Source organism: Bombina bombina, chromosome 1, assembly GCF_027579735.1.
Source record: "Bombina bombina isolate aBomBom1 chromosome 1, aBomBom1.pri, whole genome shotgun sequence".
Classification (NCBI taxonomy): domain Eukaryota; kingdom Metazoa; phylum Chordata; class Amphibia; order Anura; family Bombinatoridae; genus Bombina; species Bombina bombina.
Window position 1 is genome coordinate 736,231,880 of NC_069499.1, and position 23,380 is coordinate 736,255,259.

General features: G+C 38.3%; 1 protein-coding gene across 3 annotated transcripts in view; it reads left to right on the forward strand.

Annotated features, from left to right (window-relative positions):
* The window catches only part of DOCK11 (dedicator of cytokinesis 11), a 923,283-nt gene that overhangs the window by 206,888 nt on the left and 693,015 nt on the right, over positions 1 to 23,380 (forward strand). For all 3 annotated transcript variants that reach the window (XM_053699249.1, XM_053699251.1, XM_053699250.1), the window contains exons 11-13: positions 15,009 to 15,149; positions 16,548 to 16,763; positions 18,150 to 18,272. In XM_053699249.1, coding sequence (XP_053555224.1) covers positions 15,009 to 15,149; positions 16,548 to 16,763; positions 18,150 to 18,272 — 480 coding nt within the window. The remainder of the gene's footprint in view (positions 1 to 15,008; positions 15,150 to 16,547; positions 16,764 to 18,149; positions 18,273 to 23,380) is intronic.

Here is a 23,380-nt window from a genome sequence, read left to right on the forward strand (position 1 = left end):
GAATGCGAGCTCAATCTGATTGGCTGATCGGATCAGCCAATCGGATTGAACTTGATTCTGATTGGCTGATAGAATCCTATCAGCCAATCGGAATTCGAGGGACGCCATCTTGGATGACGTCATTTAAAGGAACCGTCATTCGTCGTTCAGTCGTCGGCCAGGATGGATGTTCCGCGGTGGAGGTCTTCAGGATGCTGCCGCTTCGCTCCGGATGGATGCCGCTTGGATGAAGACTTCAATCGGATGGAAGACCTCTTCTGGCCCGCTTGGATGAAGACTTCAGCCGGATCATGGACCTCTTCAGCCCCCCGCTTGGGCTTGGATCAGGACATCGGAGGAGCTCTTCTGGACCGATCGGTGAACCTGGTATGGTGAAGACAAGATAGGATGATCTTCAGGGGCTTAGTGTTAGGTTTATTTAAGGGGGGTTTGGGTTAGATTAGGGGTATGTGGGTGGTGGGTTGTAATGTTGGGGGGGGTATTGTATGTTTTTTTTTACAGGCAAAAGAGCTGAATTTCTTGGGGCATGCCCCGCAAAGGGCCCTGTTCAGGGCTGGTAAGGTAAAAGAGCTTTGAACTTTAGTAATTTAGAATAGGGTAGGGCATTTTTTTTATTTTGGGGGGCTTTGTTATTTTATTAGGGGGCTTAGAGTAGGTGTAATTAGTTTAAAATTGTTGTAATATTTTTCTTATGTTTGTAAATATTTTTTTATTTTTTGTAACTTAGTTCTTTTTTATTTTTTGTACTTTAGCTAGTTTATTTAATTGTATTTATTTGTAGCAATTGTATTTAATTAATTTATTGATAGTGTAGTGTTAGGTTAATTGTAGGTAATTGTAGGTAGTTTATTTAATTAATTTATTGATAGTCTAGTGTTAGGTTTATTTGTAACTTAGGTTAGGATTTCTTTTACAGGTAAATTTGTAATTATTTTAACTATTTTAGCTATTAAATAGTTCTTAACTATTTAATAGCTATTGTACCTGGTTAAAATAAATACAAAGTTACCTGTAAAATAAATATAAATCCTAAAATAGCTATAATATAATTATAATTTATATTGTAGGTATATTAGGATTTATTTTACAGGTAAGTATTTAGCTTTAAATTGGAATAATTTATTTAATAAGAGTTAATTAATTTCGTTAGATTTAAATTATATTTAATTTAGGGGGGTGTTAGTATTAGGGTTAGACTTAGCTTTAGGGGTTAATACATTTATTAGAATAGCGGCGAGATTCGGTCGGCAGATTAGGGGTTAATAATTGAAGTTAAGTGTCGGCGATGTTAGGGAGGGCAGATTAGGGGTTAATACTATTTATGATAGGGTTAGTGAGGCGGATTAAGGGTTAATAACTTTATTATAGTAGCGCTCAGGTCCGGTCGGCAGATTAGGGGTTAATAAGTGTAGGCAGGTGGAGGCGACGTTGAGGGGGGCAGATTAGGGGTTAATAAATATAATACAGGGGTCGGCGGTGTTAGGGGCAGCAGATTAGGGGTACATAAGGATAACGTAGGTGGCGGCGCTTTGCGGTCGGCAGATTAGGGGTTAATAAGTGTAGGCAGGTGGAGGCGACGTTGAGGGGGGCAGATTAGGGGTTAATAAATATAATACAGGGGTCGGCGGTGTTAGGGGCAGCAGATTAGGGGTACATAAGGATAACGTAGGTGGCGGTCGGCAGATTAGGGGTTAAAAAATGTTTCCGAGTGTCGGCGATGTGGGGGACCTCGGTTTAGGGGTACATAGGTAGTTTATGGGTGTTAGTGTACTTTAGAGCACAGTAGTTAAGAGCTTTATAAACCGGCGTTAGCCCAGAAAGCTCTTAACTACTGACTTTTTTCCTGCGGCTGGAGTTTTGTCAGCCAATCAGAATATTCCTACCTTAATTCCGATTGGCTGATAGAATCCTATCAGCCAATCGGAATTCGAGGGACGCCATCTTGGATGACGTCATTTAAAGGAACCGTCATTCGTCGTTCAGTCGTCGGCCAGGATGGATGTTCCGCGGTGGAGGTCTTCAGGATGCTGCCGCTTCGCTCCGGATGGATGCCGCTTGGATGAAGACTTCAATCGGATGGAAGACCTCTTCTGGCCCGCTTGGATGAAGACTTCAGCCGGATCATGGACCTTTTCAGCCCCCCGCTTGGGCTTGGATCAGGACATTGGAGGAGCTCTTCTGGACCGATCGGTGAACCTGGTATGGTGAAGACAAGGTAGGATGATCTTCAGGGGCTTAGTGTTAGGTTTATTTAAGGGGGGTTTGGGTTAGATTAGGGGTATGTGGGTGGTGGGTTGTAATGTTGGGGGGGGGGTATTGTATGTTTTTTTTTTACAGGCAAAAGAGCTGAATTTCTTGGGGCATGCCCCGCAAAGGGCCCTGTTCAGGGCTGGTAAGGTAAAAGAGCTTTGAACTTTAGTAATTTAGAATAGGGTAGGGCATTTTTTTATTTTGGGGGGCTTTGTTATTTTATTAGGGGGCTTAGAGTAGGTGTAATTAGTTTAAAATTGTTGTAATATTTTTCTTATGTTTGTAAATATTTTTTTATTTTTTGTAACTTAGTTCTTTTTTATTTTTTGTACTTTAGCTAGTTTATTTAATTGTATTTATTTGTAGCAATTGTATTTAATTAATTTATTGATAGTGTAGTGTTAGGTTTATTGTAGGTAATTGTAGGTAGTTTATTTAATTAATTTATTGATAGTCTAGTGTTAGGTTTATTTGTAACTTAGGTTAGGATTTCTTTTACAGGTAAATTTGTAATTATTTTAACTATTTTAGCTATTAAATAGTTCTTAACTATTTAATAGCTATTGTACCTGGTTAAAATAAATACAAAGTTACCTGTAAAATAAATATAAATCCTAAAATAGCTATAATATAATTATAATTTATATTGTAGCTATATTAGGATTTATTTTACAGGTAAGTATTTAGCTTTAAATTGGAATAATTTATTTAATAAGAGTTAATTAATTTCGTTAGATTTAAATTATATTTAACTTAGGGGGGTGTTAGTATTAGGGTTAGACTTAGCTTTAGGGGTTAATACATTTATTAGAATAGCGGCGAGATTCGGTCGGCAGATTAGGGGTTAATAATTGAAGTTAGGTGTCGGCGATGTTAGGGAGGGCAGATTAGGGGTTAATACTATTTATGATAGGGTTAGTGAGGCGGATTAGGGGTTAATAACTTTATTATAGTAGCGCTCAGGTCCGGTCGGCAGATTAGGGGTTAATAAGTGTAGGCAGGTGGAGGCGACGTTGAGGGGGGCAGATTAGGGGTTAATAAATATAATACAGGGGTCGGCGGTGTTAGGGGCAGCAGATTAGGGGTACATAAGGATAACGTAGGTGGCGGCGCTTTGCGGTCGGCAGATTAGGGGTTAATAAGTGTAGGCAGGTGGAGGCGACGTTGAGGGGGGCAGATTAGGGGTTAATAAATATAATACAGGGGTCGGCGGTGTTAGGGGCAGCAGATTAGGGGTACATAAGGATAACGTAGGTGGCGGTCGGCAGATTAGGGGTTAAATTTTTTTTTACGAGTGTCGGCGATGTGGGGGGACCTCGGTTTAGGGGTACATAGGTAGTTTATGGGTGTTAGTGTACTTTAGAGCACAGTAGTTAAGAGCTTTATAAACCGGCGTTAGCCCAGAAAGCTCTTAACTACTGACTTTTTTCCTGCGGCTGGAGTTTTGTCGTTAGATGTCTAACGCTCACTTCAGAAACGACTCTAAATACCAGAGTTAGAAAAATCCCATTGAAAAGATAGGATACGCAATTTACGTAAGGGGATCTGCGGTATGGAAAAGTCGCGGGTGGAAAGTGAGCGTTAGACCCTATTTTGAGTGACTCCAAATACCGGCGGTAGCCTAAAACCAGCGTTAGGAGCCTCTAACGCTGGTTTTCACGGCTAACGCCAAACTCTAAATCTAGGCCAATGTGTCTGTAAAAATTAAAATTGAAAAATAACCACCATACACTTTATCCAATTTTTTGGGCTAAAACGGTTGCTTCAAAGGCATCAAAGCACACCATATACAATACCTTGGGGTGTCAACTTTTCAAATATATGCACATTCATGGAAAACAAATAAATTGGGGTATGTTAAAAGACCCCCCAAAAAGACGATAGGCAAAGAAAATATGTTAAATGTGAGAAAAAAAATCACAAACGCATGTCAGACATTTGGCATTGCACCCCCCAAACAAGCCACCAAACCTATGCATAGGTGGTATTACTGAACTCAGGAGATGTTGGTGACCACATATTGGTGTCTTCTTTGGTAGTAACACATAACAGGAGCTGTGAATCCATGTCTAAAGTACAATGTATGTGAACAATAACACAAAAATATGAATGCCCAATAGTTTGACAAAGACTAGTGGTTAAATTAGGGCATGGAAAGTGTTAAAATACCTGCATTTGAAATACCCTAGGAAGTCTACTTTTCAAAAATATACGGTTTGATTGAGGTAAATTACATTGGCCGGCTTCAGAAATGTCTTAAATAGGAGATGGGTGCATGGGATGTGAAAATTCAAAGTGGAAAAAATAGAATGGGCTTCCTAAAAATAAGGCCTTTTAGCCCCCAGAGAACCCAACACACCTATACATGGGTGGTATCACTGTACTCAGGAGTGGTTGTTGAACACATTTTGAGGTGTTTTTTGGCAGTGACACATAACAGGAACTGAAAATCCATGCCTAAAGTACAATGTGTGTGAAAAATAACACAAAAAAATGACTACCCAAAAGTTTGACAAAGACTGGTGGTTGAATTAGTGCATGGAAAGTGTTAAAATATCAGCATTTGAAAAACCCTAGGGTGTCTACTTTTCAAAAATATATGGTTTGATGGGGTAAATTCCATTGGCCAGCTTCAGAAATGTCCCAAATAGGACATGGGTGCATGATGACCGATGTGAAAATTCCAAGTTGAAAAACTGGAATGTGCTACCTAAAAATAAGGCCTTTTAGCCCCCAGAGAACCCGACACACCTATACATGGGTGGTATCACTGTACTCAGGAGATGTTGTTGAACACATATTGAGGTGTTTTTTGGCAGTAACACATAACAGGAACTGAAAATACATGCCTAAAGTACAATGTGTGTGAAAAATAACACAAAAAAATGACTACCCAAAAGTTTGACAAAGACTAGTGGTTGAATTAGTGCATGGAAAGTGTTAAAATACCAGCATTTGAAATACCCTAGGGTGTCTACTTTTCAAAAATATGTGGTTTGATGGGGGTAAATTCCATTGGCCAGCTTCAGAAATGCCCCAAATAGGACATGGGTGCATGATGACCGATGTGAAAATTCCAAGTTGAAAAACTGGAATGCGCTACCTAAAAATAAGGCCATTTAGCCCCCAGAGAACCCGACACACCTATACATAGGTGGTATCACTGTACTCGGGAGATGTTGTTGAACACATATTGAGGTGGTTTTTGGCAGTAACACATAACAGGAACTGAAAATACATGCCTAAAGTATAATGTGTGTGAAAAATAACACAAAAAATGACTACCCAAAAGATTGACAAAGACTAGTGGTTGAATTAGTGCATGGAAAGTGTTAAAATACCAGCATTTGAAATACCCTAGGGTGTCTACTTTTCAAAAATATATGGTTTGATGGGGGTAAATTCCATTGGCCAGCTTCAGAAATGTCCCAAATAGGACATGGGTGCATGATGACCGATGTGAAAATTCCAAGTTAAAAAACTGGAATGCGCTACCTAAAAATAAGGCCATTTAGCCCCCAGAGAACCCGACACACCTATACATAGGTGGTATCACTGTACTCGGGAGATGTTGTTGAACACATATTGAGGTGGTTTTTGTCAGTAACACGTAACAGGAACTGAAAATACATGCCTAAAGTACAATGTGTGTGAAAAATAACACAAAAAAATGACTACCCAAAAGTTTGACAAAGACTAGTGGTTGAATTAGTTCATGGAAAGTGTTAAAATACCAGCATTTGAAATACCCTAGGGTGTCTACTTTTCAAAAATATATGGTTTGATGGGGGTAAATTCCATTGGCCAGCTTCAGAAATGTCCCAAATAGGACATGGGTGCATGATGACCGATGTGAAAATTCCAAGTTGAAAAACTGGAATGCGCTACCTAAAAATAAGGCCATTTAGCCCCCAGAGAACCCGACACACCTATACATAGGTGGTATCACTGTACTCAGGAGATGTTGTTGAACACATATTGATTTGGTTTTTGGCAGTAACACATAACAGGAACTGAAAATACATGCCTAAAGTACAATGTGTGTGAAAAATAACACAAAAAAATGACTACCCAAAAGTTTGACAAAGACTAGTGGTTGAATTAGTGCATGGAAAGTGTTAAAATACCAGCATTTGAAATACCCTAGGGTGTCTACTTTTCAAAAATATATGGTTTGAAGGGGGTAAACTCCATTGGCCAGCTTCAGAAATGTCCCAAATAGGACATGGGTGCATGATGACCAATGTGAAAATTCCAAGTTGAAAAACTGGAATGTGCTACCTAAAAATAAGGCCGTATCACTGTACTCAGGAGATATTGTTGAACACATATTGAGGTGGTTTTTGGCAGTAACACATAACAGGAACTGAAAATACATGCCTAAAGTACAATGTGTGTGAAAAATAACACAAAAAAATGACTACCCAAAAGTTTGACAAAGATTAGTGGTTGAATTAGTGCATGGTAAGTTTTAATATACCAGCATTTGAAATACCCTATGGTGTCTACTTTTCAAAAATATAGGGTTTGATGGGGGTAAATTCCATTGGCCAGCTTCAGAAATGTCCCAAATAGGACATGGGTGCATGATGACCGATGTGAAAATTCCAAGTTGAAAAACTGGAATGCGCTACCTAAAAATAAGGCCATTTAGCCCCCAGAGAACCCGACACACCTATACATAGGTGGTATCACTGTACTCAGGAGATGTTGTTGAACACATATTGAGGTGTTTTTTGGCAGTAACACATAACAGGAACTGAAAATCCATGCATAAAATACAATGTGTGTGAAAAATAACACAAAAAAATAACTACCCTAAAGTTTGACAAAGACTAGTGGTTGAATTAGTGCATGGAAAGTGTTAAAATACCAGCATTTGAAATACCCTAGGGTGTCTACTTTTCAAAAATATATGGTTTGATGGGGGTAAATTCCATTGGCCAGTTTCAGAAATGTCCCAAATAGGACATGGGTGCATGATGACCGATGTGAAAATTCCAAGTTGAAAAACTGGAATGCGCTCTCTAAAAATAAGGGCTTTTAGCCCACACAAAAATCGAATTATTTCCCCCCCCCCCCCAAACTTTGGCATAGATTGGTGGTAAAATGGTTGCATGAAAAAAGTCAAAATACCTCAAGTTTAATACCTTAGGTTGTCTTCTTTTAAAAAATATATACATTTGAAGGGTTATTCAGGGATTCCTGACAGATATTGGTGTTACAATGTAACTATCGCCAATTTTGAAAAAAACATGGTTTTGAAATAGCAAAGTGCTACTTGTACTTATTGCCCTATAACTTGCAAAAAAAGCAAAGAACATGTAAACATTGGGTATTTCTAAACTCAAGACAAAATTTAGAAACTGTTTAGCATTGGTATTTTATGGTGGTTGTAGATGTGTTAGAGATTTTGTGGCTCAAAGTTAGAAAAAGTGTGTTTTTTTTCATTTTTTCCTAATATTTTATAATTTTTTTATAGTAAATTATAAGATATGATGAAAATAATGGTATCTTTAGAAAGTCCATTTAATGGCGAGAAAAACGGTATATAATATGTGTGGGTACAGTAAATGAGTACGAGGAAAATAACAGTTAAACACAAACATCGCAGAAATGCAAAAATAGCCTTGGTCCCAGATGGTCAACAAATTGAAAAGTGGTCTGGTCACTAAGGGGTTAAAAGGATATTTAAAAGTGTTGTTATTAGCTTTATGCAGCCACAGAATCTCTGACTTGGCCGTATTAATTCTATAGCCTGATAAACTCCCAAAGTCCAATATTAATTGTAAGATTTCAGAAATATGCAAAGCAGGATTTTCAACAAATAACAACATGTCATCTGCATATAATGCTAGATGCATTGCCTCACCATTGATATTTAGACCTGGGAAAATAGAACACAGTTTTATAGCAAGGGGCTCCAAAGCCATATTAAAAAGGAGTGGCGAGAGTGGACAACCTTGTCTAGTTCCTCTATGAAGAAATATTGTAGGGGAAAAAAAACCTGTTAACCAAAATATATGCCATAGATTTGTTATAGACATTACAAATCGATGATAGAAAACTGCCATTAATTCCAAAGTGTTGTAGTGTGGAAAACAAATAATCCCACTCAACTCTATCGAAGGCCTTCTCTGCGTCCAGGGACAGCAGGAAGGCCTCTGATAGAGCCGCTCCCCTATTCTCTTTTGAGCGTAACCAAAAGTGAACGATTGCGTGTAACACTCGCCTTATATTTGTCACTGAAGTACTACCAATCATAAAACAGGTTTGATCTAGGTTGATGAGGCTAGGGAGTATAATTTTTAAACGCTCTGCCAGGATTTTCATAAATATTTTGTAATTTGAGTTGAGTAAAGATATAGGTCTATAAGACTCGGGCAGAGCCTGATCTTTCCCTACTTTTGGAATTAAAGAGATGAAAGCATTGGTAAAACTTTGCTCTGGACAAGTACCTTCAAGCAATAGAGTCCCTGATAAAAACTAGAAAGTACGGGTGAGACCTGTATTTTAAGTAGTTTATAAAATTCGATGTCGAGCCCATCAGGACCCGCTGCTTTACAATTTGCTAATGTGGCAATAATCTTCAGTTTCTTCCTTAGAGATAGGAGCGTTTAAGATTTCTAACTGTTCTTGAGTAACTTGAGGGAGTGCATCGCAAACAGTTTAACATAAATTTCTAATTTTGTGATTGTGTTTTTTTAGATAAATTTTGATTTAACTATCTACAAAGAAAAATAAGATAATGGATCTATTGTAGTACAATAACAGACGTGACAGCTATATCTTATTTAGGTTGCAGGAACAGTTAAATATCCCAAATATACTGTAGTTATCTGAACGTTGATATTTATTTATAGGCATGTGTCTAAGATAACTTATAGTGAGCTTAGAGAGTTGCAAATAGTTGGTAGATTTGAGATTAATTGTGACATCTGTAATTAGATCAAAGTACAAATGGAAAAAAAAGGTCTAGCCTGGGACAACTCAAGACATTGTGCTGTTTTGTTTCAAGAATGAAATGAAGCCTCTCCAACTCTCTGTCTACTACAGTCTAAACCCAAACATAAATTAAAGTTCAACAGACTTCATACAAGAACACACTGATATTCAGCTGATGAACCACATATGAGAGTCATTTCTGTTAAAAAAAAAATAGCTTGAAAATGCTCTTCCTATGTGTATCCATGTCAAATGTTGTTTGGTCCTTTTGTCCCAGTTGGTCCAGTTATATGGCTGTACCTGGGTGTAGTCATGGGGCATCAGTCTTGGCATAGTTCTGTTAAGTGTTTGTGAGTCAAGCAAAAAAATGAGTAATGTGTTTTTTTTTTTCTTCATGGACTTCTATGGGAGAATACGTTATTGGGCTTGTGATATTCTAACTTTGGCTTTTTATGCTCATCGGGTTAGTGTGCAAGGATAAGAGCGCTACCCGATGTGCGCAAAAAGATTACTTCTAGTGGAGTTATCTGTTCCTATATGTTGACATGATGGGCAGACCGGGCACCATTTTTTTCTATCACTATATTTTCCCTTTTAATCCCTTCTCTACGGCAAAATTCAGAGAAAAACATACTCAAAATACTGGAGAACTTTTAGCATTTTTGCTATCACTCCATTTAAACAGAAATAGAACCTTATTTTTTTAAGTAGATTGCAATCATAATAGAAAAAAATCGTTAACTTTTTCACAAACTTTGGGTTTCATACATAACACTTGTGCAATAATAACACACATGCTTTTAAAAGCTTCTCTGGAATCCTTTTTGTTCAGAAATAGCAGACATGCAAGGCTTTTCCATTGCTTTTGTGTAATAAGAAGGCCGTTAATTGCAGCTGTGCACCACTCTTCTGAAATTTACAGCAGTGAAGTGGTTCATTAGTTAGCTGGTAAGTGTAATAGTATTGTAGTGTAGAAATTACCCTCACATCTGACACCTCCTACCTCCCTGATCCCTCCCAGACTGCTCACTCCCCTTCCCTACACTCCTCGCCACCATCTTAGGTACTGGCACATAATCTGCTGGTATGCAGTTTAGGAGTTAAAAAAAAAATAAAAAAAAATAATGCAGTGTAGGGATCTCTCCTCAACCCTCCCCCTCCCTGATCCCTCCCAAACAGCTCTCTAGCCCTCTCCCACTAGTAGCAGCCATTTTAGGAACTGGCAGCTGTTTGTTTATTTTATTGTATTTTTTTATTAATATTTTTTTTCTGACATGTAATGGTCCCCTCTCACTCACCCCATGATCATTATGTAGGAACCCCCCTTTAATTTTCCATTTTTTTGTAGTTTAGCGAACCATCTCTCCCTCCCCCCTCCCCTGCTGTGCCTCCCACTCACCTCCCGCTTTGCCTCCCATACATTCCACCAACACCAACGGATGATCTGGCAATCTGAAACATATGATGGCAGTTGCCCAAAGCCCACAAGCAGACTGCTTGAGTTTTCAATATGTCGGACTTAGATCTACGTTATGCAGTACGCTTGGCTTTTGCACCACAGGACGTAGATTTAGGTCCAATTGGGGTAAGGGGTTAAACATTTACAAGTTTTGTTTTTAACAATATTTTTTTAACCTTTTTTTAATGGACCGTTTCCTTTTTGGCATGTTCTTAAAATAAGATGTCGACTACAGAAAAATGTAATAATAAAAGTGTATTGCAAACATTTTATTCATATTAAACAATTTTCATTTCTGTCAAAAAATTGGATGGATTTACTGTTCCTTTACGCAAATGAATCTTTTGAAAATATTAGAATCTTTTGTAAAATGTAATTTTGGATGTGTTAGTACAGCCAATCATACCCTAATAAAGAGAAGGTGTTAAAGATACTAAACACTCTCACTCTAATATGCTAACCCTAAGGTTGGAATATCTCCTAAAACCAACAAAAAAAATGGATACAGAAAAACAGAGTAAGGGTAGCGCTAAACAGCTTAGAGGATAATCAAATAAAATGAATATTCCAGAAGTGATAATAATGTTTTTATCTATTTGGGGCAAATGGACATGTGTGGTGTAGTGCAATAATATGTGAAACGCTAAATAGTGGAGAAAACTTTCTATATAAAGCTATATATATATAAAAATGTACACCAAGTACGAAATAACAATGTGGATTTTAATTTATAAATAAAATATATAAATAAAATGGAATAATGTATTAAAGGTGCCGGCACCAATGGCGAAAATTAAAAATTAAGATACAAAGGAAATATATAGTAAGTTGTTGGATACAATTTGTGACCACAGTATCTAACAGAATTCATAAAAAAAGATCTATGACTCCTAATAAAAGTCAGTCCCGTATGTAGGATTTATAATGGCAATCAGTTGTTCCCAGTTCTATTGATAATTGTTTACCGTACTGGTGTTTCTGGTTACCGTCCTTAAATAGTTGGAAACAGAACTGTTTGCGGCCGTGGATGATAGAAGAAAAAAAACCGCTCCGGCGGTACTGTCCAATCCTTTGTAGGTGGCAAGTGTTGTTGCTATTAAACAGCAATTAAAAACAGTTTAAAAATACAAAATCCCAATATGTCTGGGTGGCCTGTGTATTGCCGTGGATAAGTTGCAGGTAAATCCTGGGGCCGAGGTATTTGCTGGCAGCCGTGACACAAACTTCTGGGCTGTACCTCCAGGTCCTATTACCTGTTACCTGTTCCGGTGTATGGATTAACAGGATAGGGGATCCGTTGGAAAAGATATATTGTTTGACTAGGTATATTGGGGATTCGGTAAATAGATCCTGGGTGAGGGATTACGCATATGTATACACCGCTTGAATGTTAAGACGGCTTTAATGCACCTCACCTACTAAAACCGAGTTCCCCACTATGAAAGAGAGTAAATGAGAGTTGTATGAGCAAATCTACGCGTTTCAGCCAGGTAGGCCTTTATCAAGAGATAAGAACATTAACAAATGTAAGTGAGTTCCCCACTATGAAAGAGAGTAAATGAGAGTTGTATGAGCAAATCTACGCGTTTCAGCCAGGTAGGCCTTTATCAAGAGATAAAGGCCTACCCGGCTGAAACGCGTAGATTTGCTCATACAACTCTCATTTACTCTCTTTCATAGTGGGGAACTCTGTTTTAGTAGGTGAGGTGCATTAAAGCCGTCTTAACATTCAAGCGGTGTATACATATGCGTAATCCCTCACCCAGGATCTATTTACCGAATCCCCAATATACCTAGTCAAACAATATATCTTTTCCAACGGATCCCCTATCCTGTTAATCCATACACCGGAACAGGTAATAGGACCTGGAGGTACAGCCCAGAAGTTTGTGTCACGGCTGCCAGCAAATACCTCGGCCCCAGGATTTACCTGCAACTTATCCACGGCAATACACAGGCCACCCAGACATATTGGGATTTTGTATTTTTAAACTGTTTTTAATTGCTGTTTAATAGCAACAACACTTGCCACCTACAAAGGATTGGACAGTACCGCCGGAGCGTTTTTTTTTCTTCTATCATCCACGGCCGCAAACAGTTCTGTTTCCAACTATTTAAGGACGGTAACCAGAAACACCAGTACGGTAAACAATTATCAATAGAACTGGGAACAACTGATTGCCATTATAAATCCTACATACGGGACTGACTTTTATTAGGAGTCATAGATCTTTTTTTATGAATTCTGTTAGATACTGTGGTCACAAATTGTATCCAACAACTTACTATATATTTCCTTTGTATCTTATATATTTGTTTTTATTCTAGACTACATTTGTCTGTATTATACATTCTTAATTTTTAATTTTCGCCATTGGTGCCGGCACCTTTAATACATTATTCCATTTTATTTATATATTTTATTTATAAATTAAAATCCACATTGTTATTTCGTACTTGGTGTACATTTTTATATATATATATAGCTTTATATAGAAAGTTTTCTCCACTATTTAGCGTTTCACATATTATTGCACTACACCACACATGTCCATTTGCCCCAAATAGATAAAAACATTATTATCACTTCTGGAATATTCATTTTATTTGATTATCCTCTAAGCTGTTTAGCGCTACCCTTACTCTGTTTTTCTGTAGCCAATCATACCCTGCATAGGCAAACTAAAAAATTACACATACAAGTCAGCTTTTTTGTGTAATTCGTGTAAGTAGGAGTCAGAATTTATTTATATAAGTTGACCAGTGGAACCTCTATGTAGTTGTGAAGAAATAATTTATTTCATAAAGGATAACAGGGTACAAAATCAAAGTCACTGTTATATTTTTTTACAGCAAGATGTTATGAAGATAAGTTAATGTATTAGTGGTATTGGTAACCTCTGTCAGGTTTCTAGAATTTTTTAAGCTACATCTTACATATGTCTTACAATGAGCTCTCATGACCCTATTTAAGAAAGTCTGGCGGACCTGATCCGACAGTGCGGATCAGGTCCCCCAGACCTCGCTGAATACGGCGAGCAATACGCTCTTCGTATTCAGCATTGCACCAGCAGCTCACAAGAGCTGCTGGTGCAACGCCGCCCCCTGCAGACTCGCGGCCAATGGACTCGCCGCCAGCAGGGGGTGTCAATCAACCCGATCGTACTCGATCGGGTTGATTTCCGGCGATTTCTGTCCGCCTGCTCAGAGCAGGCGGACAGACTGCAGCTTCATCACTGCTGTTTCTGGCGAGCCTGCAGGCTCGCCAGAAACACAGGGCATCAAGCTCCATTTGGAGCTTGATAGATAGGCCCCTCAGATTCACCTGTTAAATACATTACATATCAGAAGTTTACCATCAGCAGCTCGATGATGTTAATCCTAAGTGAAATATCGAGTTTCATTGTTCTCCTGTAAAATTGATGAAGCACAACATGTGTACTTCAATTAAAAAACAAGGTTTGAACAAGTATTGAACAGCAGTTTTGTTTTACATTGTTGGATGCTAGATTTGTTGCAGATGGAGCATCTGCATAGCAGATGACTTCTAAAAAGATATTCCATCAGCTATAAAAGTTGAGGCTCAAATGTCATATTTTTTGCTCACCACAACTAAATATAGATGATCCAAAAGAGAACTTATTTGAAATAAAATTGAGCTGAAATTATGAAAGACTTAGTAAGCAACAGTTTACTCTTGCAGAAAAAAAACTTGTGTAATTCATTCTAGGTCATAATCTGTAAATGTATTCCTTGTTACTGTTTGGCGCTACCCATATGGTTTCTAATCACATACAATATACCACCCATGAGTAATAGCTGCATATTGTCCTTGTAAATGTTAGGCATCACATGATTCCTTGTGTCGTAATAAAATTAGAAATAATTAATGTTAATGGAAATTTCTATGATCCAGGGAACTCCTTACATACAGAAAAAAGATATAGGCGTGCCAAAAATGGCTAAAGTACATATAACAGGATATAATCAAGAACAAAAGCTGACTACGGAGGAGGTTTGTTCTTGATTATATCCTGTTATATGTACTTTAGCCATTTTTGGCGCTCCTATATCTTTTTTCTGTACATTAAACCCAAGATCCAATTAGGGGGTCTTTTATAGTGGAGCTTGTACATATACACAAATCTAGGCACAGTTATCTACACCACACACCTCTAACTCCTTACATACTATCTCATAATATATTGGATTATTCTAGGTATAAAATTATATATAAAAAAAAAAATTTTCTGGCTTCTAATGAAATAATTGCTGGTCCCTCAGTATGCTTGCTGGCTATTAAATTTGAAAACAATTTATTAAAGATTAAAGTAATCTATAATCTTTCTTGTAGAGATTAGATTTCTCTGGAATTGAGCCAGATATACGACCGTTTGAAGAGAAGTCCAGCAGACGTTTTCTTGTGAAATGCCAGGAACTGAGTTTTAACATTCTTGGGCATGTAGATGACATCTCAGAAGGAACATTAACAAATGTAAGTGATTCCCATTTATTTTAATATAATAGTTAATAATTATAAAGACCATTTTCTCTGACAAAATATGCAGAGAGGACACTATGAAATGTTGTGGGACAATATATACTATATATATTAGAACAATAATACTCTAATTAGATTAATTTGTCGGTTAGCAAACACTTGATTAGCTTAAAAAATAGATTGTATGCTGCATATCCCATAAATGTTATATTAAAAAAAATATTTAAATATCTCAAACACACCAGTTGCCGTTTGTTACTGGCATCTTGGAGAGATAATAGGAACAAATACATGGTTTCAATATAGCTTACAAAATATAAATGATTCCATTTTGTAAAGACACTTAAAAGGATATTAAGCTGCTGGGCACAGGTACAATTGCAGAGTTACTGCCATGTAATTGCCTTTCTACTTGTTTCTGTAGCTCTCTTCAGAGGTTTTCTCTTATTGTAACCCTTTACTGGGTACACACTGGGCACTGCCATCTTGTCTGTTACAGAAGAAGTGCACATACACAGATCAGTAACTTTGTCTCTTTGACAAGCTTCATACACTTCAGTTGATCATCTACAATACTGAGTGGGAGATGCACATTTTTCTAGTAGCTACATTGCTCAATATTATTCCTGATGGCCTTTTTAATTTTGTAAAATGATGATAATGAAAAGGGCTCCATAACATGTGAGATATATTTCCCGTCACTAGGAGGAGGCCAAGAACCCACACAAGAGCTTAAAATCTCTTCCACCTTCTTTTTGTATTCAGTTCAGTTCTTGGCCTCAGAGGAGAAGGCTGATAATGGAAGTGTTTTACAAAAGCAGTTGCAACTTCCTGGGTTTTAAAAAATGATGTATCTTTGGAGCAGATTTGCAAAGTTGCAACTTGGTCTTCTCTGCATACCTGTACAAAATTTGACCTCTGATGTTTTTGCTTCTTCACAATCATCTTTTGGCAGGAAAGTCCTTCAGGCTTGTCTGATAATTGGGAACTACCAAAAATTTGTCCCACCCATTCCGTAACATGGACCATCTGCTTGGATATTAATCCCACATGTTATGGAGCCTTATGGACTATCATAATTTTACGAAAGAAAACCTAATTTATGCTTACCTGATACATTTTTTGGGCGAAAATTCTAATTGACACCTCTAAAGACCCTGCCTTTGTCTTTCCTACCTATATATTTCCTATATGTTGAACTAGTGCAATCACGAAAAAAATAATACAGCACCTCTTGTAATCTATGTTAGCGCTGTCTATGGAAATCATATAAGTATTTCTTAACAAATGTAAACCTAGCTACATTCATCCAGAAATTGGCTGTGTGCTCTGGGGTTGTATATTAAAAAAAAGAATAACAGCTAAGGTTTATATACATTTTTTTTCTCCCAGGTGGAGCCTTTCTTTGTCAGTCTAGCATTATTTGACTTAAAAAATAATTGCAAGATATCTGCTGATTTCCACGTGGATCTCAATCCTCCTGCAGTACACGAAATGCTGACCCATCTCACAGCCCAGTCACCCAAGGACGGAATATCAAAGAGAGTTTCAACCAGCGAGGCATTTATCTATGGGATCCCTGAATCTCATTTCCACTACATAAAAGAGGTGAAATGTTTTTCATGATCTGCCCTAATCATTGGAAAACATCAAATTGTAGTTCTAAGATGTAATAATTCAAATTAATACTAAAATCTAACTATTTTCCAAAAAATTCTAGTGTTTCATTTCCATGTTCTTTAGGTAACATATGTTGACTATGGTCCTGTATGATTGAATGATACGGGAATGGAATTTCTAAGTGCAATTAGTAAATGATTAAAATAGAGGTATTATTAGGCGGCGCTCATTTCTATCCTTAATTCATGTAGCAGTAGGTCAGTGGTTGTTGAATGTCCTCACACATGGTGCAGAATTTATTGAAGGCGCCTATTTGTTGTAATGTGTATTTGCAATAAGGTATCAGGATCATTCATTTTTTAAACATTTACATACTGGAAAAGGTGCTGTTAAGGGGACAGTTAGTCATTTGAATATACTGTTTTATGTTCCTTTAACTATAAGAACATAGATGAATAGATGAATATGGTTCACAACAGTTACATGCATTTTATATTATAGTAAGGAAGCAGAGAAAACATTTACTGCCTTCTAAAAAATACAATTACACGGGGTTAAATATATGACATTTAAAGGGACATAAAACCTAGATTTCTTTCTTTCATGGTTCAGATAAAGCATACAATTTGAAACAACTTTCCAATTTACTTCTATTATAAAATATTCTTTATTCTCTTTGTATCCTATGCTGAAGAGCCAGCAATGCACTACTATGAGTTAACCAAATCACAATAGGCTTTGTGCAGTCACCAATCAGCAGTTAGTTCCAGAAGTGCATTGCTGCTCCTCAGCCTACCTAGTTATGCTTTTCAACAAATGATAGCAAGAGAATGAAACAAAGTATATAATGGAAGAAAATTGGAAAGCTGTTTAAAATTGTACCCTCTATCTGAAGCTTTGGTTTTATGTCCCTTTAAAGCATGGTAAAATATATTTTTGTTGCTTAAAAAAATATACAGGCACGCACTCTCTGGTCCTTTTGTTTGAAAAATACTTTAATGTGACGTTTCGGGATCTTAAGAAGTGGAGTTTCTGTCCCCGAAACGTCACATTAAAGTATTTTTCAAACAAAAGGACCAGAGAGTGTGTGCCTGTTATGCTTATATGGCCAATGAGCAATCTCCCCCCATTATAAGTTTTATACAAACATGCGTTTTCTGTACTTTCAAAATCAATTTAGATAGATTTTGTTTAATTTTTTTCTTGCAACCAAATATATTTAAAAATGTTTAATTACTACTCTTTTGTTTGCTTGCTTGAAGTGTGTGCTTCTAATAGAACTTTCAGTGTTGATCTGTGTGTTAAATGCCTGACTGATAGATAAAGTTTTATGTTTTATGACTTTGTGTAGCAATCATATCTCTTTAATTTTAGGCCATTTTTTCAGTCACAAATCCACATCCTGAAATTTTCCTGGTAGCACGAGTGGAAAAAGTATTGCAAGGCAGCATTAATCACTGTGCAGAGCCATACATCAAAAATTCAGATCCAGCAAAGGTATTTCATTCTGTACAATAGTGTTATAATGCAATAATTTAAATATAATGATTATATTGTGATAAATTAATTTATTTATTTTCATGGCATTAAGGGAGCTACTTAGTTTTAGTAGTGCACAAGTCTATTATAACACATCACTAATATGTCCTTCTTGCTCGGTTTAGTTCCATATGTTGTTTAATATTTTGTAAAATATACACAATTTTAAACTCATTTTTACATCTAGAAGGTGGGTATATATTATAATATTTTTTTTTTTTATGACACGATGAGTCCACGGATCATCTTGATTACTAATGGGATATTCACCTCCTGGTCAGCAGGAGAAGGCAAAGAGCACCACAGCAAAGCTGTTAAATAGCTCCTCCCTTCCCTCCCACTCCAGTCATTCTCTTTGCCTATGTTAGTGATAGGAAGAGGTAAAGTGAGGTGTTAGATTAGATTCTTCAATCAAGAGTTTATTATTTTTAAAGTAGTGCCAGAGAGTGCTGCTTTGTCCTAGGATGTAGCCGTAGTCCATATCAATCTCTACAGTAGAGCTTTTGGTGGCTTTAGAGCAATGGGAACTTGTGGGACATAATTCTCACTGCGCCTCCCATACATTTATGCTGCCCTGTATATAAAAGTCGGAGGGAGAGATACTCAGTACTTTTGCTTTTCCACAGGCCACTGTGAGGAAGAGGACCTCGCAAGCCGGGTGGACTGCCTTACTGCCGGGCAGATTCTAAGGTAAGTGCTAAATTTTATTTTCTGGAAATAAATATACATGAAATTTGGCACTTTATATATTTCATACATTTACATGGACACTAGATAACATTATCCCTGGGGTCAATTTCCTAAGGATAGGTTATTGGGCAGTGAATGCAGGCACTGGAGGACGTGGAGGGGCTCTGTTTTTTTTGGGATGAATTAACATACTTGCAACTCCCAACAGCTTATTTTACTTAGCAGCCGTCCGGGAGGTTTAACCTGTTTATACATGACAAGGATGTATGTTTAGGGTTATGTATGTTTGGTGCATCTACTACTCCCGTTGACTTTCTTTTATTACACTAGCCGACTGGGAGGTTTGTCTATTTTTCACCTGGTTGTGCCTTCTAATGACGGCTTCATTCTTTCTTTAGCCACCGGGGAGGTTAGCTGGACACACCCACAATGGGCTTAGCTAAGTTACGCGCCATTGTTTGCGCGCCCTTTTCACTCATTTCCTGTGGGTATTTTCTGTAGTCCGGTTGCCTTCTCTGCTGTGTTACACACATACAGCAGAGAGGCGTCTTACTCAGTTCAAATGATTGTTTGGGTAGTCCGGATGGCTTCTGTGCTGCGTCATGCCATACAGCAGAGAGGCTTCTCACTCAGTTCAAATAATTATTTGGGTAGTCCGGATGACTTCTCTGCTGCGTCATGTCTTACAGCAGAGAAGCTTCAACGCATAAGCATTTGGGTAGTTTGGATGCCTTCTCTGCTGTGTTATGTCATACAGCAGAGAGGCCTTTTTTCTCGCAGTACTAAATAGTGCTTACAGTAGTCAGGAGGACTACTATTTGTTAGTGTCCCATCTGATTGCAGGAAGACTTTTCTGCAGTTTTTAGATGAGGGATCTTTATATACGTTAATGAATCATTCTTAGTAAAATAAGCTGTGTGTTTAAAATTTAAAGACACAGTACCATCCATTTGTTAATAAACAATTTGTGAATGTGATGTTCCAAGAGGCCCTTTGTCATATTAATTTGTATACCCAATGTTACGGAAACAAAGTTAGAAGTTCCCTTTATCATTTAAAGTCACAGTAATTTTTATGATATTCAATTTTATCTAATAAAAAGTGAATATGGATGTTACTTGCAATTTGTGTCTTGATACTACTGTGGAACAGCCAAAGACTTTCTATTCCCCATGTATTAAGAGATTTTTACTTGGAAAAATAAATAAATATTTTTTAATTTTTTTTTGAGCCAACATTGCTCGGATGTTTCAGAAGCATTCTGACAATGTTCAATATTTTCCGCAGCTTTCTCCTCAAGTGTCCTAAAAACTGAGCGTCCATTCATCCAGTGCCCTGCGCTTCCTCCACGACTCCTCTTGGGGTTATCTTGCTAAACATCGCTTCCCTCTTGTGCTTGTCAGGTGCGTTGTCGGCTTCTCCCATGCTGCAGGGAGAGCACAAGTGGAGTGAGGTTTCTGTTACAGTAGCTTGCTATCTTAGAGGTTCCCTCCAAGATTACATGAGGAAGCGGATACTTCGGTAGCATATGAGGGTAAAATCTCAGTTTCTGAAGATTCCTAGGCTGATACTGAAGTAGTATCTTCAGGTTTAAGCTAGTTCTACTCCGGGTATTATTTAAGGAGTTTTTAGCTACTCTGGAACGACATTTTATGTGGTACCAGATTGAGCTTTCAAGAGCATTTCTAAGAAATTAGAGAGAATGGGTATAACCCTTTTATCTACATTTCATATATTGACAGAGAGTTTTTCTTTGAGGACATCTCAAGGAGTCTTGGAAGACGATAACAAGGTGTAGGGGATAATTTCCTCGCTAACCGGGAGACCTTCTATCCCTAGAGGATAGTTGTTCCTTTTCAGGATTCCATGGATAATTGGGAGCCAGACAGATAGCTCAGCATGCTAAGGCACTATGGCTGATCTCTGTAGCACTCCAAGGGTTACAGGTTAGATCCCCAGCGAGAACTACCCAGCCTTTCATCCTTCCGAGGTCGATAAAATGAGCAGCACCTTGAGACCCTTGCGGGTCATTAGCCACGCTTTACAAGTACCAAATACATACATTGTCTGGTTCTATTCAGACAGACAATTCCCTCAAAGAGATCCAGGGGGAACCAAATGGGGTCTTCGCACCAGGTAGGAGACTTCTCCCACCTGGGAATAAAGAAAAACTGATAATTCCTGTTCAGGAACAGGGTCTGAAATTTATTTCAATCTGTTTGTGGTTCCCATGGAAGAGGGAACCTTCAGACAAATTTTAGACTTCGGGAGTCTAGACAGTACCGTCCTTCTAGATGGAAGCTATTCGTTCCATTCTTCTTTTGATCCAGGTGGGTCAATTTATGACAAGGTTTTAGGACGCGTATCTGCATGTTCCCATCTCTGGGATCATCACAAGTTCTTAAGGTTTGCCTTTCTGGACAAATGCTACCATTTCTTGACTTGTCACAGCACTCAGAATTCTCACAAATGGTTCTGGGACCGCTGTTGGCAGTGCTTTGGTTACGGGGCATTGCAGTGGCACCCTATTTGGACGACATCCTAGTCCAGGCTCCATTATTACAACAAACAGGATCCCACACGGACATGGTGTTATCCTTCCTGCATTCTCACGGGTCGTAGGTAATTCTGGAAAAGGTTTCCTTAGTCCCAAATACAAGGGTATAGGAACTATATTATTTTTCCTATCAATAAAGGTTTTTTTCTGACAGAAGTCAGGAAATCAAAGATTGATACTTGTCTAGTCCTTCAGTCCACTCTTTGGCTATCAGTGGCTCAGTGCATGGAGGTAATGCGGTTGATGGTGGTGGCAATAGTCATCATCCCGTCTGCTCTTCAGACCTCTGCAGTTAAGCATGCTCAGGCAATGGAGCAGAGATTATACGAGTTTGTCTTCTCGAATACTTCGGGAGCAAGAGACAAGGCATTCTCTTCAATAGTGGTTGTCTCTAGATCATCTTTCCCAAGGATTTTGCTTTCGCAGACCATCTTGGGTGATCGTGACAAAGGACACCAGCCTTCTAGGGTGGGGAGCAGTCTAGAGTTCCCTAAAAGCTTAGGGAGTTTGGACTTCAGTCAGAGTCGGTTCTTCCTTTAAACATCCTAGAATTGATAGAAATATTCAAGGCTCTTCTAGCCTGGCCTCTGTTAACCTCGGTCCAGTTTATCAGGTTCCAGTCGGATGACGTAACTTCAGTGTCTTACATCAATTATCTGGGAGGAACGAGGAGTTCCTTAGCGATGACGGAGGTAACCAAGATATTTAAGTGGGCGGATGTCCATTCTTACTACCTGTCGGAGATCCTCTTCTCAAAGTTGGAAAAATGGGAGGCGGACTTCCTGAGCAGGCAGTCTTTTAATCTGGGGGAGTGGGAACTCCATCCGAAACTGTTCTCCAGCCTGATCCTCAAGTGGGGTCAGCCGGAATTAGATCTCATGGCATCTTGATGGAATGCCATGTTCCCGAGATACGGGTCGAGGTCCAGGGTCTCCCAGGTGGAACTGATAGATGCTCTGGCGATTCCTTGGATTTTCAGTCTAACATACCTGCTTCCTACGTTTTGCGCTTTTTCCTTGGGTCATTGCTTTAATCAATTGGGGGAGGGCGTCAGTGATCCTCATTGTTCCTGCTTGACCTCGCAGGATTTGGTATGCAGTTCTGGTGGACATGTCATCTCTGCCACTTTTGAGTCTTCTGTTGAGGAAGGACCTTCTAATCAAGGACCCTTCTTCTCCCACTTCTAGTTTCTCTGAAGCTGACTGCTTGGAGATTGAATGTTTAATTTTATCGAAGGGTTTTTTTTTTTCTGACTTGGTCTTAGAGACCATGATTCAGGGTCGTAAGCCTGTGACTAGAAGGATTTACCACAAGATTTAGTGTAAATACCTTTATTGGTGTGAGTCCAAGGGCTACTCATGGAGTAGGGTTCGGATTCCTAGAATTTTGTCTTTTCTCCAAGAGGGTTTGGGGAAGGGTTGTTCAACGAGTTCTCTAAAGGGTCAGATAAACAGGGGTGTTTTCTAAGTGGCAAAGGGTCTCAAACGGTGTCGTGTTTCTAGTTAGATGATGTTTCTTGGGGTGAGTGTCTACGTAGTGACAGATTTGGGAGTAGGCATACCAGTTCAGAGGAATCTCGGGGTGCATCTCCTGGATGGCGGAAAGGGGTCTATGTGTTTTATTTTCTTGGAAGAGCGAAATTGTTCTGCCCTTAATGTGACACCCGACTTCTAATGAAGTGTCTTTGAAGTTCCAGGGCAGGTCCGGGTTGTGGTAAAGTGAGGACATGGGGGAAAGAATATTAGAGATGTTAGTGGATGTGTTTATTAATTTATCCCATGTCATGAAAAAGTCAGAGAGAAGAGGATATTGTGCTATG